This window comes from Apodemus sylvaticus, chromosome 2 (assembly GCF_947179515.1).
Source record: "Apodemus sylvaticus chromosome 2, mApoSyl1.1, whole genome shotgun sequence".
NCBI lineage: Eukaryota > Metazoa > Chordata > Mammalia > Rodentia > Muridae > Apodemus > Apodemus sylvaticus.
In genome coordinates, this window is record NC_067473.1 from 124,715,275 (window position 1) to 124,742,391 (window position 27,117).

General features: G+C 39.7%; 1 protein-coding gene across 20 annotated transcripts in view; it reads right to left on the reverse strand.

Annotated features, from left to right (window-relative positions):
* Magi1 (membrane associated guanylate kinase, WW and PDZ domain containing 1) overlaps positions 1-27,117 on the reverse strand; it is a 137,583-nt gene that overhangs the window by 80,722 nt on the left and 29,744 nt on the right. For 11 of the 20 annotated variants that reach the window (XM_052174362.1, XM_052174367.1, XM_052174364.1 and 8 more), the window contains 5 exons: positions 26,188-26,389; positions 16,127-16,209; positions 12,147-12,182; positions 3,777-3,834; positions 40-155 (listed from right to left, as the gene is read on the reverse strand). In XM_052174362.1, coding sequence (XP_052030322.1) covers positions 40-155; positions 3,777-3,834; positions 12,147-12,182; positions 16,127-16,209; positions 26,188-26,389 — 495 coding nt within the window. Of the gene's footprint in view, positions 1-39; positions 156-3,776; positions 3,835-12,146; positions 12,186-16,126; positions 16,210-26,187; positions 26,390-27,117 lie in introns of all 20 variants that reach the window. The other 9 variants (XM_052174369.1, XM_052174359.1, XM_052174366.1 and 6 more) reach the window with 2 other exon arrangements.

Below are 27,117 nucleotides of genomic sequence, written 5' to 3' on the forward strand. Positions count from 1 at the left end.
TTCCAGGCTCAGGGAAATGCCTCCAGCAAAGAAGCCAACCTTCTGGCTGCGGTGGTTGAGGCTGCTGCTGCTGCTGCTGCTGCTGCTGTTCAAGCTGTTTCTTCCTTTTGGCTTCAAGGACTGGGTTTTCATATTGAGTCTTCCTGTTGATGTGGCTGGGAAGAAAGGAAAGCAGTTTTCAGGGAGGACACACTCATTCTAGCAGAACAGGCCGAGCAAGTCGGTTAGCAGAGGGTCTGGAGTGGATATACGAATAGGAAGACTAAACACAGCTCCCATTATGGCTACGTATGTGCACTGAGACCTAGGGTGTGGCTGGAATTCATCCTACTAGAAATTCCTAGCAAATGTCCTGAGGCAAATAGCTTTCTTACTCACATAGCAGAAAGCCCTGGTTTACAGTGAATGTGTTCCCAGAGCCCCAGTGAATACTGGAGGCCAGGATAGTGTCCAGTCCTATATGAACTAGGTTTTCCCTCTGCATCTGTACACACCCATGACCAAGTTTAATTTACAAAACAATCACAGCAACAGATCAATAGCAATAATTCACTGTAACCCTCAGTAGTTTCTACATATGATTAATTTCCTTAGCCACTTAAAGGAACTTCTGCCTGCCTCTTCAGCATGTTCCAATTGCCCACGCCAAGACCTTTGTGCATGGGGTCTATCATGAGGTTAAATAAGGGACACTTGAACACAGTGTATGACACTGTGACAACTGACCTTGTAACTGAGATGGCCACAAAGGGACTGACTGATAGGCAGTGCATAAAGTGTAGACTCGATGGATGAAGGGTGCTTTGTGGCCTAATCTTCTTTAGATGACTCTGTCACTAATAAGGCCAGGGCAAGCACACGCACACCCAACCACCCCATAACACATACCAACACACACCCATCATCCACATGGGTGTTTTTGTGTGATGGTCTTATTTATTTTGTATTTATGCTAAGTATAAACATATATATATATATACACACACTTATATATATAGATGGTTTTACATATACATATATGTATATGTATGTGTATGTACCTATACATGCTCCTTAAGCCAAAACAACAGTTCATTAGAAGTTTGGGGACATACCTATTATGTATTTAAAACATTAAGTATTGCTTTTGAAAATGAGACATTTTTTAAAAGAATGGTTTATCAAATAGGGTAGACGGATTATCTTTAATTCTTATGGAAAGGATATGTGCCTCTTTGTTCCTTTAGACAACTTCATTTTAAGAAATTGCTTACCACTAACATGCCCTGTGTATCAAGGCATGAAAAGACACAGAGACACAGACCTAGTAAGTTATGACTTCCTGCTTTGGGACCTGGATTCTTCTCCGTTCATAGTGGTACCCAGCTGCGTCCTTTCTTATTAAATGCACAAGCTCGCTAAGTGCCAATGCAAGCCTGGCCTTGCCTGGCAGAAGCCTCTCTGTTCATCAGTATAAAAGATCTTCAGAGCTCACAAAGGATATATACTTTATGAGGGTCAATAAAAATGACTTTGCTTATATCTGATGTTGAATTTTCTCCCTATTCTGTAGAGGGGAATCAGGACTTGTACTGGTCAAGGGCACTCGCTATACTGAACTCCTGTAACTGCTTTACAATAAGACGCTGGCGTTTTATTGCAGCCTGGCATTTTTACATAATATGCTCCTATTATAGGGGCATTATACTTTTTATCACCAGCAACACAAGAAAGAGAAAGGAGGCCTTTTATCTTCACCATGGCAGGAAAGATAATGATGACACAAACTTCACATGGCGTTTGCCTTGTTCAGAGGAACTGTTTCAGTTATCTCTTATTTTCCTCAGAGGAAAATGCTGTAATGTATGATGATACTGATGATGTTTTCAGTAATCTACTTTTTGGTTACTGTTAAAAGTTTTCTTTTAGCATTAATCTTTAGCTGCTAATTGATGGCTTTAGTAAAATGGCAAAGTATATGTCCAATGCTAGAATAAAGACCATAGTACAGAGATCACACTAGGGCTGAGAATCCTGGGAGAGGTTGGGAGGGATGGATTAACAGGCCCTGCATCTTAGCCCAGTTTTCCGTTTCCTTCTTACTCTTGGGAAAATTTCATAAATTATTAACATTTGTCTAACCCTTTTAGAATGACAGAGTGAATAAATAAGTAATTACTGTGAAGTTCAGACCTAGGCATAGAAATAAGAGCGGCCAAGCTGCTTTGAAAAAGCACAAGCTTTCTGGTGTTTTAAGATTCATTTATTTTATGTATATGAGTACACTGTAGCTGTCTTAAGAGACACCAGAAGAGGGCATCTGATACAAGCCCACACCAGCACTGCTGCCTCTGGCCTATTTATTTATTATAGTATATAATATATAAGTACACTGTAGCTATCTTCAGACACCCCAGCAGAGGGCATCAGATCCCATTGCAGATAGTTGTGAGCTACCATTGGTTGCTGGGATTTGAACTCATGACCTCTAGAAGAGCACTCAGTCCTTAACCGCTGAGCCATCTCTCGAGCTTGCTTTCTGTTTTTTGTTTTTATTTTTTAATATTTGTATTTTCTATATTCTTTGTTTACATTCCAAATGATTTCCCCTTTCCCAGATCCCCCTCCCCATATGTCCCATAAACCTTCTCTCCATCCATTCTCCAATCACCTCCTTCCTTTTTCTCTGTCCTTATATTCTCCTCCAATGCTAGATCAATCCTTTCCAGGATCAGGACTCTCTCCATACTTCTTCATGGGAGTCATTTGTTATGCGATTTGTGCCTTGGGTATTCAGAGCTTCTGGGCTAATTAATATCCACTTATCAGAGACTGCATTCCATGTGTATTCTTTTGTGATTGGGTTACCTCACTTAGGATGATATTTTCCAGATCAAACCATTTGCCTAAAAATTCTGTGAATTCATTGCTTCTAATTGCTGAGTAGTATTCCATTGTGTAAATATACCACATTTTCTGTATCCATTCCTCCTTTGAGGGACATCTGGGTTCTTTCCAGCTTCTGGCTATTATAAATAAGGCTGCTATGAACATAATGGAGCATGTGTCTTTATTGCATGCTGGGGAATCCTTTGGGTATATGTCCAGGAGAGGTATAGCAGGGTCCTCCGGAAGTGTCATGTCTAGTTTTCTGAGGAACTGCCAGACTGATTTCCAAAGTGGTTGTACCATCTTACAGCCCCACCAGCAGTGGAGGAGTGTTCGTTCCTCTTTCTCCACATCCTCGCCAATACCTGCTGTCTCCTGAGTTTTTGACCTTAGCCATTCTGACTGGTGTAAGGTGAAATCTCAGGGTTGTTTTGATTTGCATTTCCCTAATGACTAATGATGTTGAGCACTTCTTAAGGTGCCTCTCGGCCATCTGAATTTCTTCAGGTGAAAATTCTTTGTTTAGATCTGTACCCCATTTTTAATAGCGTTATTTGGTTCCCTGGGGTCTAACTTCTTGAGTTCTTTGTATATATTGGATATTAGCCTTCTATCAGATGTAGGGGCTTCCCTATAGCCTGGTCTTCACCTACACTCACTGAGCACCTGTCATGCACACCGGGTCTTAGTGATTCGGAAGTTAACAAAAGCCACATGTACTGACTTCCTTTCTGAATTTCTTCAGGTTTGGTGAATATTTACTTGTTCACTAAACTCTTCCTATTTTCATTATAAAATTATTAATATCATTGTGAACCTTGTAACAATGCTAGGATGTGCTTAGTATATAATACACACAATGGCCCAGGAGTGCAAAAGCTATATGTGGATTATCCACGGGCACTTACTCTACATAGTAGACACCGTAGACAGGGTCTTCGATCTTTTCCCAGCCAGCAGGCAACTCTGAAAAAACAAAAGAACGTCAGCACAAGAGGAGCTGGCTCAGGGGGCTCAGCAGCCGAGTCAGGCAACGGAGAGCGGTGCAGTCCAATGTCTCAAACACACTTAAAACTGTATATTCCAACACACAGAAGCATGGACTGTTTTCTACTTGAAAAATGACTCTTTATCTACTGGTATTTTACTTAAGAAAATAAAACAATAAAATGCAGTTCCAGCTGCCTTCATCATCAGCCAAGTATTGAATTAGATTTTAATAGAAATACTTAAAACCTTAACACCTAGTTCTTCCTTTAAGTGTTTAGTTTTCCTCATTCTGTTTCCAGACTTCCTTGCCACATATGTAAGAACACATAAAAAATACTTTCTTCTCATCTTCAACTCAGTGGTCTTATTTTGCTTTCCTTGAATGAAATTAAGCCTGCATCTTATCCAGATAAGATTCATTGTTCCTAATGAAGACACTACTGAGCGAATTGAAATGGCAGGCCAAGCTGAATGTTCGAAGTACACACACACACACACACACACACACACACAGTCACTTCATTCTTACATGTGTATCAGTTTGTCTTTTCAGAACTTTACTTATGAAAGATGACACAAGATAGTTCATTGCCATATGCAAATATTCTTATGCACGTCCCCCTAGCAGGTGGAATAGAGACCAGGCTTCACTAGGTAGGCCAGGCCAGTCTCACACTTGTTCTGGTCTCCACTGCTGGAGCCCTGGGCCTGCCACACCCCTCTATGTGTATCATTTAAGTGTGGGGGTGGAATGGGACCAGGCAAGTAGTGAACTCTGCCTCCCAAGGTTTCAGTACGAAGTCAGGAGACTCTTAACTAGATTCCCGAGTTCTGTTAGATGAATCTATTACAGAAAGTCCTGCTGCACTGGAGTTCTTGCAGAAGGAAGAAGCTAGGCTGCATCTGTGTCATCAAGCAACCCTTTCAGGCAGGGCAGCAATTACTCACTCGGGATCTGTGTAGGTAAGGAAAGACTGGGTAATGCTATCCTCCACGGTGAACCATTATTCCTAGAATCACTAGCCTGGGAGTGTGAGTTGAACACCACAATACGAGAGATATTGCTTACTTTGAACTGGCTTTATTTTTCAATTCAAAGAATCATGTAGTTACTACTTAATTTAAATCTGAGATGATAATACAACCACACCATTCCCCCTATCCCTTGCTTCATTCTAAACCCTCCCATATACCCCTCCTTGCTCTTCTTTCAAATTCGCAGCCTCTTTTTAAAATTGTTGTTTCATGCACATGTGTATATTCATGTATGTTCCTAAATATAACCTGCTCAATCTGTATAATGTTTATAGGGCTGACCATTTGGCACCGAGTAACCAATTGGTGTGTTCTTCCTTGAAGATTACTCCTCGGACTGAAAGCATTCCTTAGTTGCCTATAGTACTTTGTATAGAGTTGAGGCCTCAGGGGCCCTACCTCCCATCCATGTTGGCATGTCTGTTTTCCTTGTACAGCTCATGTTTAGGCAGCTCATACTGGTGAGACTGTGGGTGTAGCTTCTGGCATTCCTAGGGGAGACAGTCTCACAGGATTCTTGACCTTCTGGCTCTTAGAATCTTTCTGTTTCTCTTCTACAATGTTCTCTGAGCTGTAGGTGAAGGATTTGATTTATAGATGCATCCACTGGGACTAGGGCCAACAATGACCATTTTGATTGGCTGTGATTTTCTATAAAGGTCTCCATCTATTGCAACAACTGGTTTCCTTGAAGAGGGAATCAGGATTTGGTTTGTGAAGATTTGGAGCTTGGAGCTCTAATAAGAGAGCACACATGAAATATGATTGTTTTAGGGCTAGGGTACCTCACACTATGTGATCCTTACTAGTTTTACCAATTTACCTGCAGAATTCATGATCTTACTTTTCTTTACAGCCGAATCTAAACTTCATAGTATGTCTATAACACATTTCTATTATTCATTATAGAGCATTTAGGTACTTTCCAATTCCTACTTATTACGACTGGAATAGCAATGAACATGGCTGAGCCAATCTCTGTAGAGTAAGATGCCACGAGTCCTTTTGGGCGTATGCCAAAGAATAGTATGGGTGGGCCATATGGTAGATTTATGTTTTAGCATTTTTTGGGAATTCTCCCCACTGATTTCCATAGTGGCTGCACCAGTTTGAAGTCTCCCCAACAGCGAATGAGGGTTCTCTTTTTCCCCTTAAGCCCTCCAGCATTTCTTGTTAGTTGTTTGGTGAATGGTTGACATTCTGATAGGGGTAAGATGGCATCTCAAAGTTCTATCAATTTGCATTTTCAGTTGCCAGGAACGATGAACATTTTTCAGAATTTCTTAGCCTTCTTTTCCCCCTTCTTTGAGAACTATCTGTTCAGTCGTAGGCCTTACTTTTGAATGGGGCATTTGTGTGTGTGTTTAGTTCTTTATATAATCTGGGTATTGTCTCTCTGATATGTATTTAGAAAAAAAATTCTCTCCCATACTGTGGTTTTCCTCTTCACCCAGTTGCTTCTTTAGATGTGCAAAGCATTTTAGTTTTATGAAGTCACACTGGTCAATTGTTGGCTTTTTCTTGGGTGAATAGAGTCCCATTCAGAAAGTGCATGTTTTATAGCCATATCATATTAATTGCTCTCAGATATGTATCTAGCAAACATTATCTAGCAGTGTCACTGATTCTGGTTTCAGGTTTAGGTTCTGATCCATTTTGAGTTAGTTTCTCTGCGAGGCAATAGGGACAAGTCCATTTTCACTCTTCTGCATACACACATCCACTTTTGCCAATAGCATTTGTTGAAAATGTTTTCTTTTCTCCACCTTATGTTTTGGGCATCTCTGTCAACTACTAGATGGCTGAAGTTATGTGTACTCATGTCTGGATCTTCAGTTTTGTTCATTTGGTCCTCATGTCTGGTTTTATGCTATCACCATATTCCTTTTATTCCTACAACACTGGAGTATATCTTAGAACTTGGTGTGGTAGTCTGTCTAGCATTGTTCTTGTTCAGGATTGTTTCGGTTATCTGAGGTCTGCTGTGTTACCATATGAATTTTAAGATTTTTGTTTCTATTTCTGTGAATAATAAGATGAGGATTTTCATTTTAGTGTACTGAATGTGTAAACAGCTTTTGGTAAGATAATTATTTTCACAAGATTAAATCTACCAATCCATGAGCAGGGATTATCTATCCATTTTCTAGTGTTTTTCTTCAGAGGTTTACACTTTTCATTGCAGAGGTCCTTCTCTTCCGTAGTAATCAGGCTTATCCTGAGATATTGTATTTTCTTGGAGGTTATTGTGAATGGGAGGGTGTCAATGATTCTGCACGTGTGTTGGTGAAATGCATAGCATTTCACCATCTGCAAACAGGAGTACCGTGACTTCCTCTTTAGCTCCCTGCATCCCTGTAATTCCCTTTTCTTTTCTTCATGGCTCCAGCTAGTGGATGTGTCCATTTCATTCTGGAGCACAGTGGAACTGTTTCAAGCTCCTCTCCGTTTAGAATGATGCTGGCAGAGTGTTTCTCATGAATAGCTTTTATTATTTTGAGGTAAGTTCCCTCTCACCTCCCATTCTCTAGAATTTTTAGCATGAAGGATGTCGAATTTTGCCAAAAGCTTTCTCTGTATCCATTAACATGATCACGTAATTTTTGTACTTTATCATATTTTTTTGACTTGTATATTTACCCCTCCCAGCATTTTATGGATAGGACAAACTTGGTAATGATAGATAATGTTTTTCATCAATGTCTTTATTCTGTTTGCAAGTAGTTTATTGAACATATCTATGCTCAGAGATATCGGCCTGTGATTTTCTTTTTTTGTTGTTGTTTTCACCTGATTTGGTATTGGTGCAATACTGGCTTCTTCAGAGTCTGGAAGTTCCCTCTCCTTCCCCCCGCCCCCCAAATAGATTAAGGAGGGAGGATTGGCTGTAGATCTTCTTTGAATGGGTGGCAGAATTCCGTGAATCTACCTGGCGCTAGCTTTTTAGTACTATCTCAAGCTCCTCGTTAGTTATGGTTCTCTTTAGGTTGCTCATGTCTTCCTGGTGTAATTTTGGTGATTTGGCTGAATCTAGAAATTCATACATTTCATTTAGGTTTTTGAGCTTAATGGAGTACAAGTTTTAAAGGGTTCCCTTATATTATTGTGAATTTCTTTGATGTCTATTATAATGTTTTACCTGTTTGGGTCTCTCTCTCTCTCTCTCTCTCTCTCTCTCTCTCTCTCTCTCTCCCTCCCTCCCTCCCTCCCTCCCTCCCTCCCTCCCTCCCTCTCTTCTTTTGGCCAATTCTCAGTCACCTTTGTTTTATCTTCTCAAAGAACCAACTCTTCGATTTATTGATTCTTTGCATTGTTTCTATTTCATTAATGTTTGCTTTTATTACTGTTTTTGCTGTTGACTGGGTTTTGGATTTGGTTGCTTTTGTGTTTTCAAATTTTTTGAGTAGCTTGACTGAGCCATTTCTCTGTGCTCTTCTTCATTTCTTTAACGTATGTAGGCACTAGTAGCTTTTGCCACTAATATTGCTTTCACTGTGTCCCAGAGGTTTTGTTGTGTTTTCATTTTCTCTCAGCTGAAGGAAAAAGTTTTGTCTTGATTTTTTTCTCTGACATAATCATGCTTCAGAAATGAACTGTTGGATCTCCATGGGTATGTGCACTTACTAGGGATTGCTGTCCATTTTAAAATTTATTGCCATTGCCTTGTGATCACACAGAATGCGTGAACTGATTTCAATCATTTTCGTGTTTATTGTCTCAGGATGTGGTTTATTTTAGAAATTCTTCTGTGTGATACTGAATAAAATGTATATTCTTTGGTGTTTGAGAGGAGTAACTGTAGAAAATCATGAAGTCCATTTGGTGTGTGCTATCAATAAACTCTGATGTATGTATGTATGTTGTTTGTTTGTATGTATATGTATGTATATATGTTTGTCTGTCGGGTGTCTGGTGGGATATTGGAATCACCTATTATTGTGAGATGGATGTTAATTTGTGTCTTTAAATCAAGTAGTACATTCTTAAAATGAAATTTGGTGCAAGAGTTTGGTGCACACATCTTTAAATTTTTAATGTCTTCTTTTAACTGTTATCTTATTTAGGATGAAGTGTCTCTATTTCCTTTGATTAGTTTTACTTTCAAGTCTGTAGTCCATAGAGTCAAATATTAGAATACTAACATTTGATTGTTTCCTGGTCATATTTGATTAGAGTACTTTGGTCCATCTTTTTACTATCCACCTTTAAAATAAGACGTGTCCCTTGTAGAGAACAGCTAGATGGATTTTGTGTCTTACTCTATTCATTCAGCTTGTGTCTTTTGATTGGAGAATTGAGGTCAATTTAAAGTCGTCAATTGAAATGTATGTTAACTGCAGTTGTCCTATTGCTAATTTTTGGTGGTATTGTGTTCTTGGTGATACTCTTGTCTTAATAACTATGGCTTCCTATGTTGTCACACAGTGTCTTTGCTATGCTCATTCCTTTGTTCAACTGAAAACATTGCTTCCTGTATTTTCTTGAGGTCATAGAAAATTTTTCTTTCAATTCAGTTATAGTGGGTAGTTTTGCTGGCTATGTTATTACAGGCTAGCAATCATAGCCTTTTAGGACTTGGAATGCAGTGCTCCAAACTCTTCTGGCTTTTAAAGTTTCCACTGTGAAATCAGCTGTTATTTTGAGGATTTTCACTTATATATTTCTTGCATTTTTTCTCTTGGAGTTTTCAATACATTTGTTTGTTTTGTCTATGTAGTGTTTCAATTATGATATATGGTAGAATTTTTTCAAGTATTGACAGTTTTGTAATCAGAGGGTTCTTACATGTTTCTATGTTGCCAACAGTCACAGACCATGATAGAGGCATGAATGTGCACACAGACACATGCAAACTAGTTACTCAAAGTTCATATTCTGTGCAAATTTGGCTGCACATCCAGGGACACTGATTTTATGATGTTTGTTATACAGATTATTTTAGAAACAAAGAGATAGGTCTCTCCCCTTTCTTTCTTTTCCTTCCTTCCTCTCTTCTTTTGTAAAAAACACTTTGCAATTTTAAGAGGTCTCTTGAGTTCAGGAGACATTAGTACTATAATGAAAATGGGTCTAACTTGCAAATATTGGTATACCATGGCCTTTGTTTGTCATATCAGGTCTTAAGAACTTATGAACTGCAAATGCCTGGAAACCAGTTTTCCCTTACAAAGGTAGAAATTGCCATTTAAGCAAAAGTGGAGCAGGGATGGCTGAAATGAAAGTTGTTGCACGGTCATGGGGTAGAGGAAAGGGTGAGAGGGAAGGACAGTGCTATGACTCTTTGACCAGACCTCCTACCTGAACCTAAAACTTAATGTAATTGACCTGATTATCTTCAAATAAATTGGTAGAAACAGTTACTTGAGTTCTTAATTTAGCAAACATTAACGTAACCACTTCTATGTGCGTGTGGACATGTTAGATACCAGGAACACAGAAGGAAGTGTACAGGCCATTAGTGTGCTCTGATGGAAGTACACAGAGGATACATGAAACCACCCCTGACCTCAGCCTCTGTACTATCAACAACCTAACATTCTGGATGAGAAATGCAATCAGTTGTTATTTCTAAATATGGGGGGGGGGGGTAGGAGGAGGGATGGCATGATAGCTAAATTAGTAAGCATTCTGTATACTAGCATGTGTACACACACACACACACACACACACACACACACACACACACACAAATTAAACAATTCTGGAACAGATGAACCAATTCTATAACATTTTTGAATTTTTTAAGCTAAAACTTATTTTGAAATGAAAAGACAGATTTCTCACTTCCAATGTGGTAATTAACTTAATAACAGGAATTAGTCTCTTAATGCTTAAAATAGAAATAGGTCATCAATTTAAAAAAAGGAAGCTGTTTGCCCCAGAATTTGCCATTTAGTTTTGGGAAATTGAAAAAGGTCAGAAAATATTTAACAGAGAAAATGATTACATTATGTTTTAAGCAAACATTCATGAAGACACACTGCCTGCACCTATGATAGATGGCAAATGAGCAAGACACTTTAGCCTGCTATGGGGATTCGAAAGAGTTGAGATTCTTCAGGCACAGCTCAGATGTGGAACTGGAACTTAGGGTCCACATTAGCACAGCTGTTCTGTGGACTCTGCCTGGTTAATAAATATCTCTGAGCACACCTTTTCCATGGTTTGCCTGAATGAGGATGCTTGTTATAAGAGGATATCTTCCAAATGATGGAAAAAAAAAAGGCCACATTCTCCAGCACAGCTCTTGTGAACAAAAATGTTATATATTTATATTTCTACATATATATGTATATATATGTATGTATGCATAATATGTATATATAAATTAGATCAGTAATCAGTATAAAATACATCCACATTGCCAGGAGTTAAGACAATCATAAAATACAAGTAGACTCAGTAATCTTGGGAGATTCTACACACACTGAGGTCAAATCATCTTTTACTTATAACAGGCCAGTGTGTGCCACTTGTCAATCAATTGTGACTTTCCCTGCAATTTACTGAAAATGATTGTGCTTTTCCAACTTTCTTCAGTGAAGCTTCAGGTGGACTGCAGCTAACTTCAGAAGTGTTCACATCTTACTATTATCACTTCACAGTGAAAACAAAGCAATACAATACAACAGGAAAGGAAAGAAACAGCATCACAGACACATGCAAATGACCCCTACACTGTAACAGCTCAAGTGGTTGAGAGCTGATTTACACTGATACATTCTCAATACAGAAAATGGCACTGGACACTGTGCCTGCTGCCCATGTCACTCTCTGCAGTGATACGGTCAGCTGCACACAGCCCATGACTTAAACATGACAGAATCGTAAGACTCATCAACCATGAAGCATCTCACTGGAATTTTTATTTCCACATAGCAAACCAATCATCTCATTTGCCTCAACAGTTTTTGTTTTACTTGGCTTGTTTACATTATTCATACAAATAACCCTGTGCACTATACAAATAAATCAATGAAGCAAAGACAGATTACATGAAAGGTCAAGGGTTATGGCAAGTACCCCTTCATTTTCTTCCCCAATTCTAAATCTAAGGACCACTCGTCGCGAATTTACTCTCTTCCTAGTCTCAATCTGTTCCTGTGGTTTCACCGTAAATACCGAGTATTACATACAGCTCTGCCTCATGCCTGTCCTCAAGCGCACTGCCTTTCATGGGCAAGGCAGGCTGCAGACTGTGACTGGAGAGGGCAGACTCAAGGAGGAGGGGATGAAGTGGTGGAGGGCATTACCTAGTTCACTGTCCAGCTCCTCGGTGTGTACCCCTTCTTCTCCAAAGGAAGAGCAGGAATGAGACAGAAAAGAGAAAGACAAATTCAGACACCAGCACCAAGAGAGAAACCCCCTTAGAAGAACAGCAGCAAAAATATCATTACAGCGGCCTTACCTGAACTGTGGTTTATTTCACTGGCGTTTGGCTAGTAAACTCCTGACCTCAGTGTAAATCACAAAACAGTAAGAGCTGATATTGGCAAAATAATTAGACGGTTCATTTCCTTGCATGTCAAAATGTTATTTGATTGGTTGTAAACGATGACAAATACCTTTGAGGTTTCCATGTTCTTAAATGGGGAGGTACTTATTACAGACCTTATTTGCAGCAAACAAAGCTGTGAGACATTTCAGTATCAGCCCTTTTAATCCTTCAATAATCCTCTCATCACAGAAGCAATTACACTCACAATTAGAGCATTACTTAACTTAAAAGTCATGTGGCTTGGAAAACAGAAAGTGAGGTCAAATTGAAAAAGGAGATTGTAAGAATGTCCCAGTGCCTTTCAAGAGGGGAGAGAAAGATCAGCTCTGTCATGAATATTGTGGAGACATATCAAGGAAGAGATACTTGAAGGCTGTGCTGACGGGGCATGACGGCAGAGCGCACCGATTTCTTGTTTGCTGATTTGTACATAAGCATTCTAAGCCAATGGTTCCGACATAGTCGAGTGAAAACGGGCTCAATGATTTCAGCCAGCAAAACAAGTCGAAATCCTTTCACTTTTGACCTCCTCTGGCTGTTACTAAAATAACAGAGGTTATTAGTTGGTTATTACTGAGACGAGAACACGGCACAGCACACAACATTCATTTTGTTGCTAAAAGCTCCACAGTTACAGAGAACAGGTGCCTGTTGCCTACCCTGGAAGGAAGCTGCACAACCACAGAGGCAAGTGTGTTCAAACCTCTTTCCAGGGTATATGCCAGTGCTCGGGGTACTCTGTGGGCTGTTTTAGATATTAACCATTAATCAGCCAGTCCTGGTGGCTAGTTTGACCTCAGGATTCCATCTCTGCCTCCTGGTGGAGACTACAGACAGACTGCCATGCCCATCTGGCATGAGCAGTCAGTTTTGAACAATATTCTTTAAAAAAAAATGTATCAGGTTTAAATAAAATAAGGTCTGCGATAAGTGACTTCCCACTTAAGAACATGGAAAGCACAAAGGTATTGCAAAATGCAAAAATGCCCATTTAGATATTCCCTAATGAGGTTCATGGGAAGGTTTGTTCATTTTCCCACAGTGAGTATGTGCCAATCACTGTGCTAGGTAACTGTTAAACTGGCACACATAGAATGACTCTTTTGGAAGAAAAGACATGTACAAAGCTAAACAAAATTCAGTGAAATTAAGATGATGCCTAACTCTCCAGAGTACACTAGAGTGATGTGAGTGTATCTAAAGCCAAGGTCATGGAAATGGTATTTGAGCTACAATGTGAAAGACAGCTGGGTGTCAATGAAAATCACTCCAGTTCAAGCTCTGTGACAGCCGGATGCTTTGCTGTCACATTCACTGACACATCTGCAGGGTCTACCATGAACGTAGAAGATCTCCAGCAACTGCAAGCAAAGCGGCCACATTCGAAGGAGGAAGCGCTGAGCATCTAATTGTTAGACAGCAACTTGTGAGGTCTAGTGGGAGTGCAAGCAGAAGGCAGAGCAGAGCAGAGCAGAGCAAGGGAGGCTGGACAGGCAGTTACTGAGCAACCAGGGAGCCCCCAGCAGCACAGCAAAGACACCCTCACACTGACATGGAGATAAAAAACTGCTGAGAGCAGCAGAAGGAAGGGATCTAGGTAGGAGACACAGCATGACCCAGCTAGGAGCCCTACAGGTGGGGAAGAAAAGACGGAGCGGATTCAGAGATATTCAGGAAGCATGTGGTGTGAATTGAGCTGACTCATGCATTAGAAACCGAGGTGAAGAAAGATGACAGATCAACTGGATTCCTGAGTATGTACCCATTCACTTCCAACCAACACAGGGAGCACTGAGTATAGGATCAATAGTTCAGTTCTAATTAGTCTGAGTCAGAGATCTCTTTGAGATAGCCTGTTGGGACAAAAACACAGGCAACTAAAAACATCGACCTGATACTAAAAGGAAGGTTAAGACTTCTAATGGTACTAGACAATGATTGATGACCACAGGAGTAATTATATTTAAGAATAACATTCCATGGGCAGGTGGACCAGCGTATAAAGCCATGCAGGCACAGTATGTGTGAGAAGTCGAGCTTCTTGATCCAGGTCATGACAGCAAACAGTAAAGCAAGGCAGCTCTGTGCTGACAGCAAAACCTCAACCTGACACTTGCCATCATGTGATTACATGTTTATGCTGTCTGTGCACACATATATCATTTTAATGAATGAAATATAAGATTCTAATGTTGATGAGATAATTACTGAACGAACTGCACTTGTTGTGGATGTATACTTGTATCAAGGAAAATGCTGTTAATGTGAAAACAAAAACATTCTGTAGCTCTTCTTAGTGCATTTGTTCCACAGCAGTTCTTCTCAGTGAAAGGTTCTGCAGCCTTCTAGCATCTATTATCATACATTCTCAATGGACTTATAGTGGACACAGACCCTGAAGATCCAATGTAATAAAAATGTCTACGCTGCCTTCAAAACTCGTCTCTGGTCAAAGAGATTCAACTTGTTCTATGAAGTGTACTAAAGTATACTCTACAGAAAGCATGTAGTGCACTCATCTTTGAAAATTGGTTACCTATGTATTATATTAAGCCAAAATCCTTGAATACTCAGATAGCCTTTACTCCCCATAGATGAGAAACAGATCTGGTCACACCTAGTTCATTCCTTCTTCAGCTAAGGGAGCAAGCAACTGAAGTAAATGAGCACATGGATTGTGCCTCTTAAATTAGAAAAATATATATTCCACTTGAACTTGTTCCAATAAACATGAACATGCAAACCTATATTTATTTAATGTAATCTGCAGCCGTATGTAACAGAAAAATCACAGAGTACAAGGCTTTTAACTGTATAGTACTTTGCAATACTAGCTTACATTTTCCAAAGATCACCAATTATGTATATGCGACAATTGTGCACAACAGGGCAAATTAATAAATCTTTAGTATTTCATAGGTAAATGTTATGATACATGTGTGTATAAACACATGTTATGCATTATAATACATGTTATAATGTATTAATATATTGTTATAATCATTCCACAACTAATACACAATTAATGATAGTGCTAATTCAAATGCCAGGATTGCATAATAAGCAGCAAGGCAAGCCATTTGCCTTTTACTAAGTTCACAATAGAAAGCAGTCTAGACAGAGCTAGAGAGACTCTAGTGCTAAAGAGAATATATTTGCTCAGCATTAAGTTTTCTTCTACTTTGAAGAAATAGTGAGAAACTCAAAATACTTGAAATAATCCTTTTCAACAGAGACTTGTGTAGTCAGAAGGAATGTCTAGATGATGAAGATGCAGCTCTAGGCTTTCAAAAATTACTGCTGCATTTTAAGCTATAAAGACATCCCCAACATGCCAAGATCTTCCCGTTGCCCCTAAACTAAACAAGCAATAGAATTATTTAAAAAACAAAACAAAACAAAACAAAACAAAACAAAAAACAAGAGCCAAGAAATCTGGTTTCTTCCCTGAAGGCTTTTATAGCACAGGTTAGGAACTAGTCCATTAATAAGTGTGAAAGATCTAATTGTCTTTGGTTTCTGTATTCCTGGAGAGTTTCACTTGAGTCTTTTGCAAGTTTGACCTGCCTCTATTCCCAACAGCAATTCTATTTCATATAAGCCACAGTGTGATTCCTAAAGATTGAACAAACCACTCCAATGTTACAAACCCATTTGCTGTGTGAGAACTCTTCAGCAAATGTGCACATGAACTCTGCCCCCCTGGCGTGGATCCTCAACCCTCTTAGTCCTTACCATCATCTTCACATTCTTCCAGAGGCTTCTGCTGTTTGTTCAGGCACCGAGGGTCTAACCACGACGTTGTTTTCGTGTTGTGGCTGAAATCCGGAGACAACAACAATATATTTGTTTAAGGAGAAAGAATAACAACACAGTACAAAGACTTGCATATCTGCTCATGAACCAAAGAAGAGATGCATTCCAACAGTACAGGCAAACCACTAGAGGGCTGGAGGCTAGAATGATAATGGCTTAGGATGAGTCTGAAAAGGAGGTTTTCCTTTCTGAGGATAATCAACCACTTACTGAATACTTAAAACAATACTAACATTATTTCTGAATAATAGATACAAATGACATGCTTTTCCTATAAGTCTACGCCTGTCTAGACTGATGCATCAGTCTTCACGCTTGCCTAAGAATAACTTTTAATTATGTTTAAATTGGTCTCTAACTTCCATTTAGAATACTGCAATCCACAAATGAGGCGGCAATGTCACTCACTCACTGTGTCACGTCAGGCCCTTTCCTGACACTATGGAGCCCCTTGATCACATAGCACCTCAAAGCTACATCACTCTGTAACATCAACTTAGAGGCATTTAATGAACGAACTACCTTACTTGTTTATCAGTGTATGAGCATATTTGTACCACAGGATATATGTGGAGCGCTAAGGACACCTTACAGGAGTCGGTTCTCTCATGCCATCATCAGGGTCTCAAGTGCTGAACTCAAGTGTCAGGTTTGGCAGTAAGCTCTCTGACTGGTAAGCTATTTTGCTGTTCCCTAACTTAGGCTTTAAAGAGGTCAAAGGCAGAGAGGGTAGGGAGGAGGGAGAGACAAACAGAGGAACAGAGAGAGAGAGAGAGAGAGAGAGAGAGAGAGAGAGAGAGAGAGTGAGTCAGAGACACACAGAGACAGAGACAGGGAGTAGAGGAGGGAAGAAGGGAGGAAGGGAGAGGAGGGAAGGGGAAGGGGGAGAGAAGAGAAACACACAGAGAGAAACAGAGATGCTGCCCAAATGTCTTCTTTTTCTTTTTCTTTTTCTGGAGAGAACAGGAGAACCCTAGAGGTCTCGGCAGACTCTGACTGGGGCCTTTTGAGTGATGAAATATGCCAAGGGTCTTTTATCCTCCAGTTATGCTAGAAATGTCACAGGCAAAGTGGGAAGAAGCCGCCTTTGTGCTTCTCCAAGTTGATCAAGACACTGGGGTCAGAGTTCTGCTTGAGTCTGATACATTGAGCAACTAAGTGGGTGAGATGGGACCTCCAAGGTCAAGAGGTTTGGTCCAAAACTAGAAGTAAAAACAAGAAATGGAAGGGGTGGGGAGGGGAAGAAACATTTGAGGTTCTGGCATGAATCCTTTTTATCCCAAGTTCACAGTTTGGGTTATCAATGTAAAAGGAGGCATAGAGCTGGACCAGCATTTTAGATTCAAATCTCCCTAATTATTAAAGAGAAAATTATGCCTATGCAAATGATTTGCCATTTCACCATGTTCAACAACAACAACAACAAATGAAAAATAATACAGTGATTCCCATCATTACTTTGCTCTACGGGGCCACTTGCAACCATGAGAACCTCATCTGATATTTATTTAATTTTATTTAAGTTTATTTAATTCTCATAGCAACCCTCTGGGGAAATTAATGAGCAGTAACATTATTACTCCCATTTTACAGAAGAGAAAAATGAGAATATAAAGGTAAAATCTGTCAAGGGATATAGCTGACACATGGCAGAAATAGAAACAAAATGCAGGGTGGGTTGTACAGCTGAATCTGAGGTCTGCATATCTACACAATGATGCAGCAACACTATACTGGCCACTGCCGGGAGGTGAGAGTATGTATGTACTATTTCAGAAACAAGTATTTGTCTCAGTTATATTTCTATGGCCATTATAAAATATCATGACCAAAAGCAATCTGGGGAAGAAATGGGTTATTATTTCATTATTTCATTGAACAGCTTAGTCCACCATCAAGGGAAGACAGGTCTCGTCGGGCTTAATGCAGTAACCGATGCAGAGGCCATGGTGGACTGATGCTCACTGGCGGGTTCAGCTTTCTAAAATAACTCAGGACAAGCTGCCCAGAGATAGCACCACCTCCATAGGCCGAACTCACCCATAGCTATCATTATTCAAGAAAATGGTCTTCACCCTTGGCTATTTTGTAGAGATATTTTCTCAATTGAGTTTCTTTTTATCAAATATGTTTAGGTTGTGTCAAGTTGACCAAAAATACCCATACAAACAAAAAACAAACAAAAAAAGAAAACAACCAAACCAAACCAACTAACCAAACAAACCCAAAAGGCCTACACACACATAACTTATATATTGATAATCTTCTTTAGTGATTCCCAATGTCTCATATTAATATCAGTATTGCAATATAGAATACTCCAACTTTTAAAAGTCCCATACTCTTTAAAAAGTGAACTACTTTAAAGGTTATCTCTTTAAAAATATCCAGTCATTTTCAGAACTGAGCCCTCTCTGAGATATTAAAAACCTCATTAAAATATCCAAACTATATCAAATGTAAGCGCCTATAAAATAGTTACATACTTATTTTAAAAAGGTAGAGCTAGAGTCTAGTTACTATCAGATCAAAGCAAAGTCAAACTCTAACATAATAAATGCATAAACTCAGCATCTGTCCAGTCTTTGGAACTTAAGATCCTGTGGGCTTCAGGGACTTCAGCAGCTCCACCTCTCTGGCTCTGGCATACAGAACACACATAATACATCTCACAGGCTCAGGGCAGCTCCACTCCACAGCTGCTGCTGTTCTGGGTGGCTGTTTCATTGTACTGGGATCTCTAGAATGCTGGGGTTTCCACTGCATCTGAGGTAGCAGCCTCACCAATGACCCCTCCCAGTCTTTATTCTGGGACTCTGAACCTGCCACACGATGCCAAGCCTCAATTTCTCTCCCTGATTCCTTAAGTCCTGGGTCTTCTACAACAATTGAGGCCACAACATCACCAGTGGCCTCTCCTGGCCTCTCATAGTGCCAAATCTCAGCTGCTGTCTATGTGTACCTCATACCTTTAAAACTAGCCTGGGAACTCTTGCTTATTACTGCTTAGCTCCCATCATGAGATATAGTCTTGGCCTCCTCTGGTCCACAGCTTCTGTCTTGAGGAAATACTTCTAGTCATATGATCTTTATAATGCTGCCTTCTTTTTAAACACAAATAACTTCTCAGCTCCAGCATCGCTTATCCCAGTAGAGCAAAGGTTACATTTTGGGGTGCTGGCATATTGTTAATTACAGCCAATTCTTCAACCCTAGCTAACCAGGACACAAATTTTATACTAAAATTATCAAAGGGCCACAACAGAGTCTATAAAGGGCTCTTACAGCAACTCTCATTTTAAAGTTTACAAGTCAGGGCTTTCATTATCTCAAGAGATCTCAGCTTTCATATCTTTTGAGCTCCCACAAGTCTACTGAGCTCTGAGTACTCAATAGCTTTTCCAGCTCAACATTCTGAAGTCCTTCCCTAATCCTAATAACTGTCACACCTGCCACAATTTCCCACTCCTGGTACCAATTCATGTCTTAAATTATCTTTCTGCTGCTGTGATACAACACCATGAACAAAAGCAACTGGGGGGGAAGAAAGGGTATATTTCATTTTATAGCTTATGGTCTAAAAAGATAGTGTTTTATCACATGTGTCACATACTAGATGAAATGCAGTCTGTGTCTCTTGAATCACTGACCCATTTCATGTGATTTTTCAGATGTCTGTGTGTAGATCATGTGTGTGGTCACATGAATCTAGTGTCCACCTTGATCAATAATGATGGGACTTTTTCATTCTTTATCTGGCTTATAAATACTCATCCGTTTTACTAAACCTTTGAAGGCCTAAATATTCCATGGATATTTTTCTCTAGGGTTCAATTGCAGTGATTGTTTTGTTCTTTATTCTCCCTTCTGATCTAAGTGTGTGTGTGTGTGTGTGTGTGTGTGTGTGAGAGAGAGAGAGAGAGAGAGAGGGAGGAAGCTGTTAAGATTTATTTTATTTTATACGTTTAAGTGTTTTGCTTCACATATACCTGTACAACACATGCCTGCAGGCACCCATGGAAGCCACTAGAGGTCACCAGACTGTCTAAAATTGGAGTAAAAAACAATGTGAGCCCCCATGTGTATGCTGGGAATGGAATCAGGTCCTCTGCACGAGCAGCCAGGATTCTTAGCTGCTAGGGCATCCCTCCCTGGAGACTGCCTTACTCTTCCTTCTCTAGGATCTTGAGATAAAAGCTTGTGAGTACAGACTGAAGCCATCTCTTTCTAAATGTGGTTAATACTACACATACCCCTGTCATTCCCCGGCCTTTGGCCCACTCTGAGATGCGATATTTTCAGTTAATTTGATTTTTTTTTTTCTCAAGCTGAGCACTAAGGAGATTAAGGCAAGATAGCAAGTTTGAGGTCAGGATGGCTACAAAGAAAGACTCAGTCACAAGAATTTCCAAAACCAAATAATTTCTTTTGAGACGACTGTTTTGAATGACTGATTCTTTTCTTTTGCAAAAAGTCTGGTGATTATTTTTGAAAATTTCTTTTCTTCCTCTATTAGATAATTCTATAATGTTTACTCTTGCATGATTAATAATTTATGATATGCTTTCCCTACCCTTTTAAGTTCAGCAGACCTCAACTGTTACATCTCAAATGATGTTTTGCCGCATTTAGTTAATTTCATAGTTACTGATAGTCACTAGCAATGTTCTTGCGTCCTGTCTCTTTCCCCCAGCTTTTCTGTAGGCCCCTCGACTTGAGACCTCTTTTCTCTTTATGTGTACTACTTTCAGTTGTTTATCTAGCTTTTGAAAAGGTTGCTTTGGGTATGTCTTAGTCAGGGCTACTACTGCTGTGATGAGCCCCCGTAACCAAAGCACCTTGGGGAGGAGAGGGCTTACTTTGTTCACAGTTCCATATAAGGGTTCATCATCAAAAATAGTGAGGGCAGGAACTCACGCAGGGCAGGAGCCTGGAGGCAGGAACCAATACACAGGCCATGGAGGGGTACTGCTTACTGGCTTGCTCCCGTGGGTCACTCAGCCTGCTTTCTTATAAAACCCAGGACCACCAGGCTGGCATGAAGGCTACCCACAGTGGGTTGGGTCCCCCCCCCCATAAATCACTAATTATGAAAATGGCCTACAGGCTTGCCTGCCTACAGCCTAATCTTACCAAGACATTTTCTCAACTGAGGCCCCCGCCTCTCTGATGACTCTAGTTTGTGTCAGGTTGACACACAACTAGCCAATATAAGGTGTTACATGTAAATAATAAGATCTCACATCTTGTCACGTTTATGAAGTACTTTATATTTATATATCTCACTACATTTCTATCTTCCTTCACAAGTGCGTGTTACACAAATACAGGTGTTACCATCTAAGCTTACCTACACTTATATTCTTTTTTTCTCTTATTTATAATTAGCTTACTGGTTTCTTTTCTAAATTTGTATGGAAAGATCTTAAACATTTTTTATTCCAGTGCCCAGTTGATGGCTCTGTTTCTGGAGGTTACAGATGTTTTAGGATGTGTGGGGGCCTTGTTGGAGAAAGTCCTAGGAGCTTGGGGAGTTTTCACAGTTTCGTGCCTAGCATCATTTCTAGTTATCTTTCTTTGTTTCTTACGTGAAAAGAACATACATGATCAGCTAGCTCCCTGCTCTGGTCACCTACTGCCACACCTTCCTGGTCACTATGGGTTCTCCCTCTGGAACTGTAAGCAGAAATACAGTCTTCCAAAAGTTGCTTTTGGCCATGGTACTTTATTACAGCAACAGAAAAGTAATGACCTGATGTGCATTTTTTAAAAAAAGGTATCCAATTTGAGTTCACCTAATTTCTTCAATCTGTAGTCTCTCTTCAAAAAATTTGGGAGATGTGGACACATCGGTTCTTCAGATTTTTTTTTCCCCCTCCCTAGGTCACTGTCTTTTCCTAAGATTTTGATCACCAATGTGGGAGGTTTTGTAGTTGACCTGCAAGCTCCTGAAAGTCTGTTCCATTGCTTCTTTGCCAAGAGTTTGTGGTGTTCATCCCCATCCCGGTGATCTCTGTTTTCCACAACCAGTTTCTGTCTTTTGTTCAGTGCTGTCAGACCCAGCTACTGGGATTTTTATTTGTTGCATTTTCTTTTAAAAGTTCCAGGTTTAATTTGTATATTTTTACTGTTTAGCTGAAACTTTCCATTTTAATCTTTGTTTCAAGCATGTTTATAATCACTAGTGAACTATTTTGTAATGGCTGTAAGTACATATGTACTCATTCAGTCAGAGATGAAACAAGATCTCTAGGTGCTGCCCAGGCTGGCCCTAGATTCTCCATCCTTCTGACCCAGCCTTCCCAGTGTTAGGACTCCAGGTATGTACTCCCATGTCTCACTATAATATGTGTTTGTAAAATTTTGGACAATGCTAACACCTCTGCCATTTTGGTATTAGTATTTGTTGACTATTTTCTTTCATTCAACTTGAGATCTTTCTGGCTCTTGCTGCAAGAAATTTGTCTTGTCTGTCTACTAATCAATCAATCATTATCTATTTGTGGTACTAGGGATTAAATGTAGGCCCTAACACATACTAGGCAAATGTCCTAACACTGAGCTATAACCCAAAGCCCTTATTATTTTGCAAGAGGGTTATTAAATATGTTGCTAAGGAAGGTCTTTGAAATCATGTTATACCAGCCAAATAAAAGGGTGGATTACAGACTTTGGTATCCCAGGTGCAGCTAAGAAGTGACTGTTTTATAAATTGAATATTCAAATTATTATATTACAAAACTATAGATTTCACTTAAACCTACTTTAGCTGGCTTACCTTGTAACTGCTCCAGAGAGGAACAGTTGGTTGTCAGTGGGCCTTATGTCATTTTCAATGACATTGGATAGGAAAAGACATCTTTGTTATCCTGCCCCACACCCGCATTTGTGGAGGTTCATTCTAGCTACTTACCAGGCCTTGCCTGATACTGATGAAACTGGAGTGGATACTAGAATCTCACTCTTGCTCCAAAGCAGGGCTCCACCTGTGGGCTCTACCACAGGACAATGATGGAAATCCTGACTCTCCTCTAAGCCTCTCTGCACAACACTCTAGAAGGCAAACACAGTAGCTTGCTCCTCCCCAGGTAGAAGGGAAGCCCACAGCCTCCTCTAACAGTCCTACAGTATTCATATGGGGGAAGAGGAGGCAGCATTGTTTCCATCTCTGAGAGTACCCTGCCAGGCAGGTTTGGCTTCCATCAGACTATTAAGGGGTCATATCTAGGTTCACTCTTGACCCTGGCTGATGGGGTAAGGGGAGGACCCTGGTGTGCTCTCTTTCCTTCTGGGATACAGGAAGAGATGCTCATCAAAAGCTGTCTGGTTTGTATGATTCCCCTTTCCTAGTCGTTCAGCTAGAGAAAGCAGGCTTTCATTAGGACCATCTGTTTCTCTCTGCCTGTGTTTCTGGGTTGCCAGTTTCTTTTGCTCAAAGCCTGAGATAAATGAATTAAAAAGAAAGCTCCATGCTCCTTTGGTGGCATGCCTGAGACGGCCTGCCCACTGGCTCCTCCCAGTCCTCTACTCCAGCTTTCTACACACTGTGCCCGGTTTCTAGGTCTATGTTTTTTGTCTTTAATCATCTTTAAAATATTCTAGATTTTCCCCAAACTACAAAGTCAATCTAGTATTTTATATTTTTCTAAATCTATGAAACACACATTCATTATAGTCATATCTAATTAACTTGCTACTCAATGCAAAATACTCTAAGTTCATTTCAGAATGAAAAGACTGTTGAAAGTGTAGGTGTGTGTGTGTGTGTGCGTGTAAAACTTAGGCTAACCTATAAATTGTAAGTAAGTATGAATATTTATACATATAAGTGAACACTTGTTTATTTATTTATTTGTTTATTTATTTATATGCTAGGGATCAAATCTAGTCTTCGTATATACAAGGCAGGAGCTCTAGCACTAGAATACATCTCCAGCCTCAAATAGAGTATACAGCTAATACCTGTTGAAATAATAGCTGGAAAGCTAGTGTCATACATGTCAGAGCCACACTTTTTGTGATTAGGGCAATAAAGCTAAAAGCTATGTTAACTTACAAAGGGGGCAGAGCATGTACTTCAGCCAACTGTAGTATGGGGCTGGCTTTTCATTCACTGTTAGCATACTGAACTTGTTTTTCTAAAACTTATCAATTCAGTCCTTGGCAAAATTATTGGCAGATTCTTTTCCAGGAATGTGTATTTCATACATTATTTTGTCCTGGAAACATCTCTATTATATATTCCTTTGGCATAATTCTAGTTAATGGACATAGTTTGGAAGGCAATTTGCTACGACATCTAACTATGAACGTTTGAACTTAAATGTGATATCCAGTTTTCTGTGAGCAATGCTGAAATTCATCTGCATGATGAATGTAATAAGAATGGAAGCAGTGATGCTAAATATTGCCGATCCAGGCACTTTATATACCACTCCCCCCAACCCTCAGGACACGTGGGTACCAGACATTATAACCTTTTACAGATATGGAAGGGGATCAAAGAGGAGGCAAGGTTCCCAAGTCCCACTGCTGAGAAGGGGAGAAAACAAAGCGCTGACCACTGTGCTGCCCACGTTGCTGTGTTTAATAAGCATCCACCGTTAACAGGAAACAGGTTAAGAGCCATGGGTGTCTCTGCCCTCTGGATAGAGAATACTAGAGCTTGCCCTAATGCCTCCCTTCTTTCCAGGTGGGTTTCGCAAGTGACTGCTTTGAGCCTCTAGCTTTCTTCCTCATGCCTATGTTTTCAGGAAAATTTAGGAAAATAAAAAATTTTAATTTTTATTGTCCTTTTCTAATAACAAAATATATGATATCTATGAAAATTTAAAAACCCACAGAAACGTATAGCACAGTTATAACACAAACCTTTCACTTAGATGCATGCATGCATTTTAGAAATGCAAATGCATTTAGATGCATTTGAAGTGCTTTATATAAACTGAAGTTTATAAGATTCAGTTTAGAAAGTTATAGTGCTTTTTATTTTTATTCTTTGGTAATGCTTTCTTTTGCTGATTCAATTAATAGTAGGCCATTTATGTGAGAATAATACATTTACCTATATTTTGTATATGTACTGGGAATAAAATTAGAGCATTGTACTTCTGCTCTAACAGAATAATTGACCACCCATCCATCAGTGATCTAAGAAAAGTAGTGCATGCCATGGAAAGTAGATCCAAAACCCTGCATTTCAACCTGCAGCTTCTACTGGTCAGGAGCGCCAAGAACAGTTTCAATTATAGGAATTAAATTATATTTAGTTTTTTTTCTATTTCTGCAAAGGTTACTTGTTAAAACTTTCATTACATATATTTCAAGCCTTTCACATCTACATATTCTCAAATCCCTGTTCACCTATCTTGTACCATGTAATAAAATTAGCATGTGTCAGTTCAGACACCAAAACGTAAGGTGTAAAGTGATGAATTTTTTTCAGAAAATATGACAGAAAATAACCAACTTTGAGTAAGAGAATGATTTCTTGCTACCACAGTGGCACAAAACACAAAGAAAAACAGTAGTCCATAGCACTCAGATTACAAGCTCCTGGACTTTGAAAAGCAATGAAGAGTCACACTTGAGAAAAATCGCAATTACAATAAATTATGTCCGGAATATATAAAGAAGCCTGAAAACTACGAAGTAAGAAAACTAAAGACTGTAAGCAAAAACATGCCAAGAATTCATCATTTTAATGACTAAATAGAATAGTTATTTATTATAATCATATAGCAAGATTCAGTTGTCTCACCCCTTCAAGAAATTATAGATCTTATGTTTCCTAAACCTTTTGCACTGAATAATTAAGAATGATATGGATGAAAACTGTTTTTATGAGAAGCCTGTTTAATCTTAGAGAAGAGTAACTTCAGTGTGGGATGAGTTCCCTCAGGCTTAAGTGATATGCAAAGCGGAAGCAGGAAGAGAGTGAGAAGAGGGTATTTTCAGGTAGAGAAAATGGTATACTTTACTCTATAAAATAGACTTCTCCATTTTCAGTATAGGCCATCTCCCAGTTTTCAGGTAGAGGACCTAAATTATCCTCTGCAGAAAGAGGTAGGTACTGAGGGAACTTCTGAGAAGGGTCCGTGATGGGAGCAGCGAGGACGCTACTATTCACAGGCGGGAGCGTCGGTTCTTGGAGAGTGTGCTCGTCCTGGTCTCCAGAGTCGGCTGTGTAAGGCACAGGGAGAGAGAAAAACAAGCACAGAACAATTCAACAACACACCACAAGCCCGGGAAACGCACAACGAATACAGCTATATTCTTTCCCCACACTCATTTGTGATCCTAGATTCTATTAACAGATATTAATTATGCATAATAATGGCCTACATTGTCATCTCCACACATGTGTATAATGTGTCTGGATCATATTAACTCATTACCCTATTTTATTCCCTATTTTATGTCATTTTCTCTTCACATGTGGCCTGCCTTCTATTTCACTCTTGCACCTTTGAGTGACCCATGAGTTACTGCTCATTGCCCTGCTCACAGATACTTATGCATGCACTGCCAACGGCTGTGTCACTGAAGACAGTGCCTCTGTCTCTTCTAATCAACCAGTAATCATGCATAAAGCATCACTGGGTGTAGTGTGGGGCCTTGTGAGCCTCCTCCTCTTTCATAGCAGTCCATGGTCAAGGCCAGTCTTACAGAGACCTTGAGCATGTAATCAGGGCTACTGTAATGAAGACTGCACCAGTGACGTCATGCCTAGTCATTAGGTTCCACGCTACTCTCCAGCTTTTTCAGTTCTTACATTCTTTGGTCCCTTCCTCTGAAATGACTTCTGAGCCACAGTGAGGGTGTTACAGATATCTTACCTATAGACAGGCATTTAATGATTATGAAATTCCTCTACTGTGTATCTCTGATGAACACAGTTGCAAAAATTC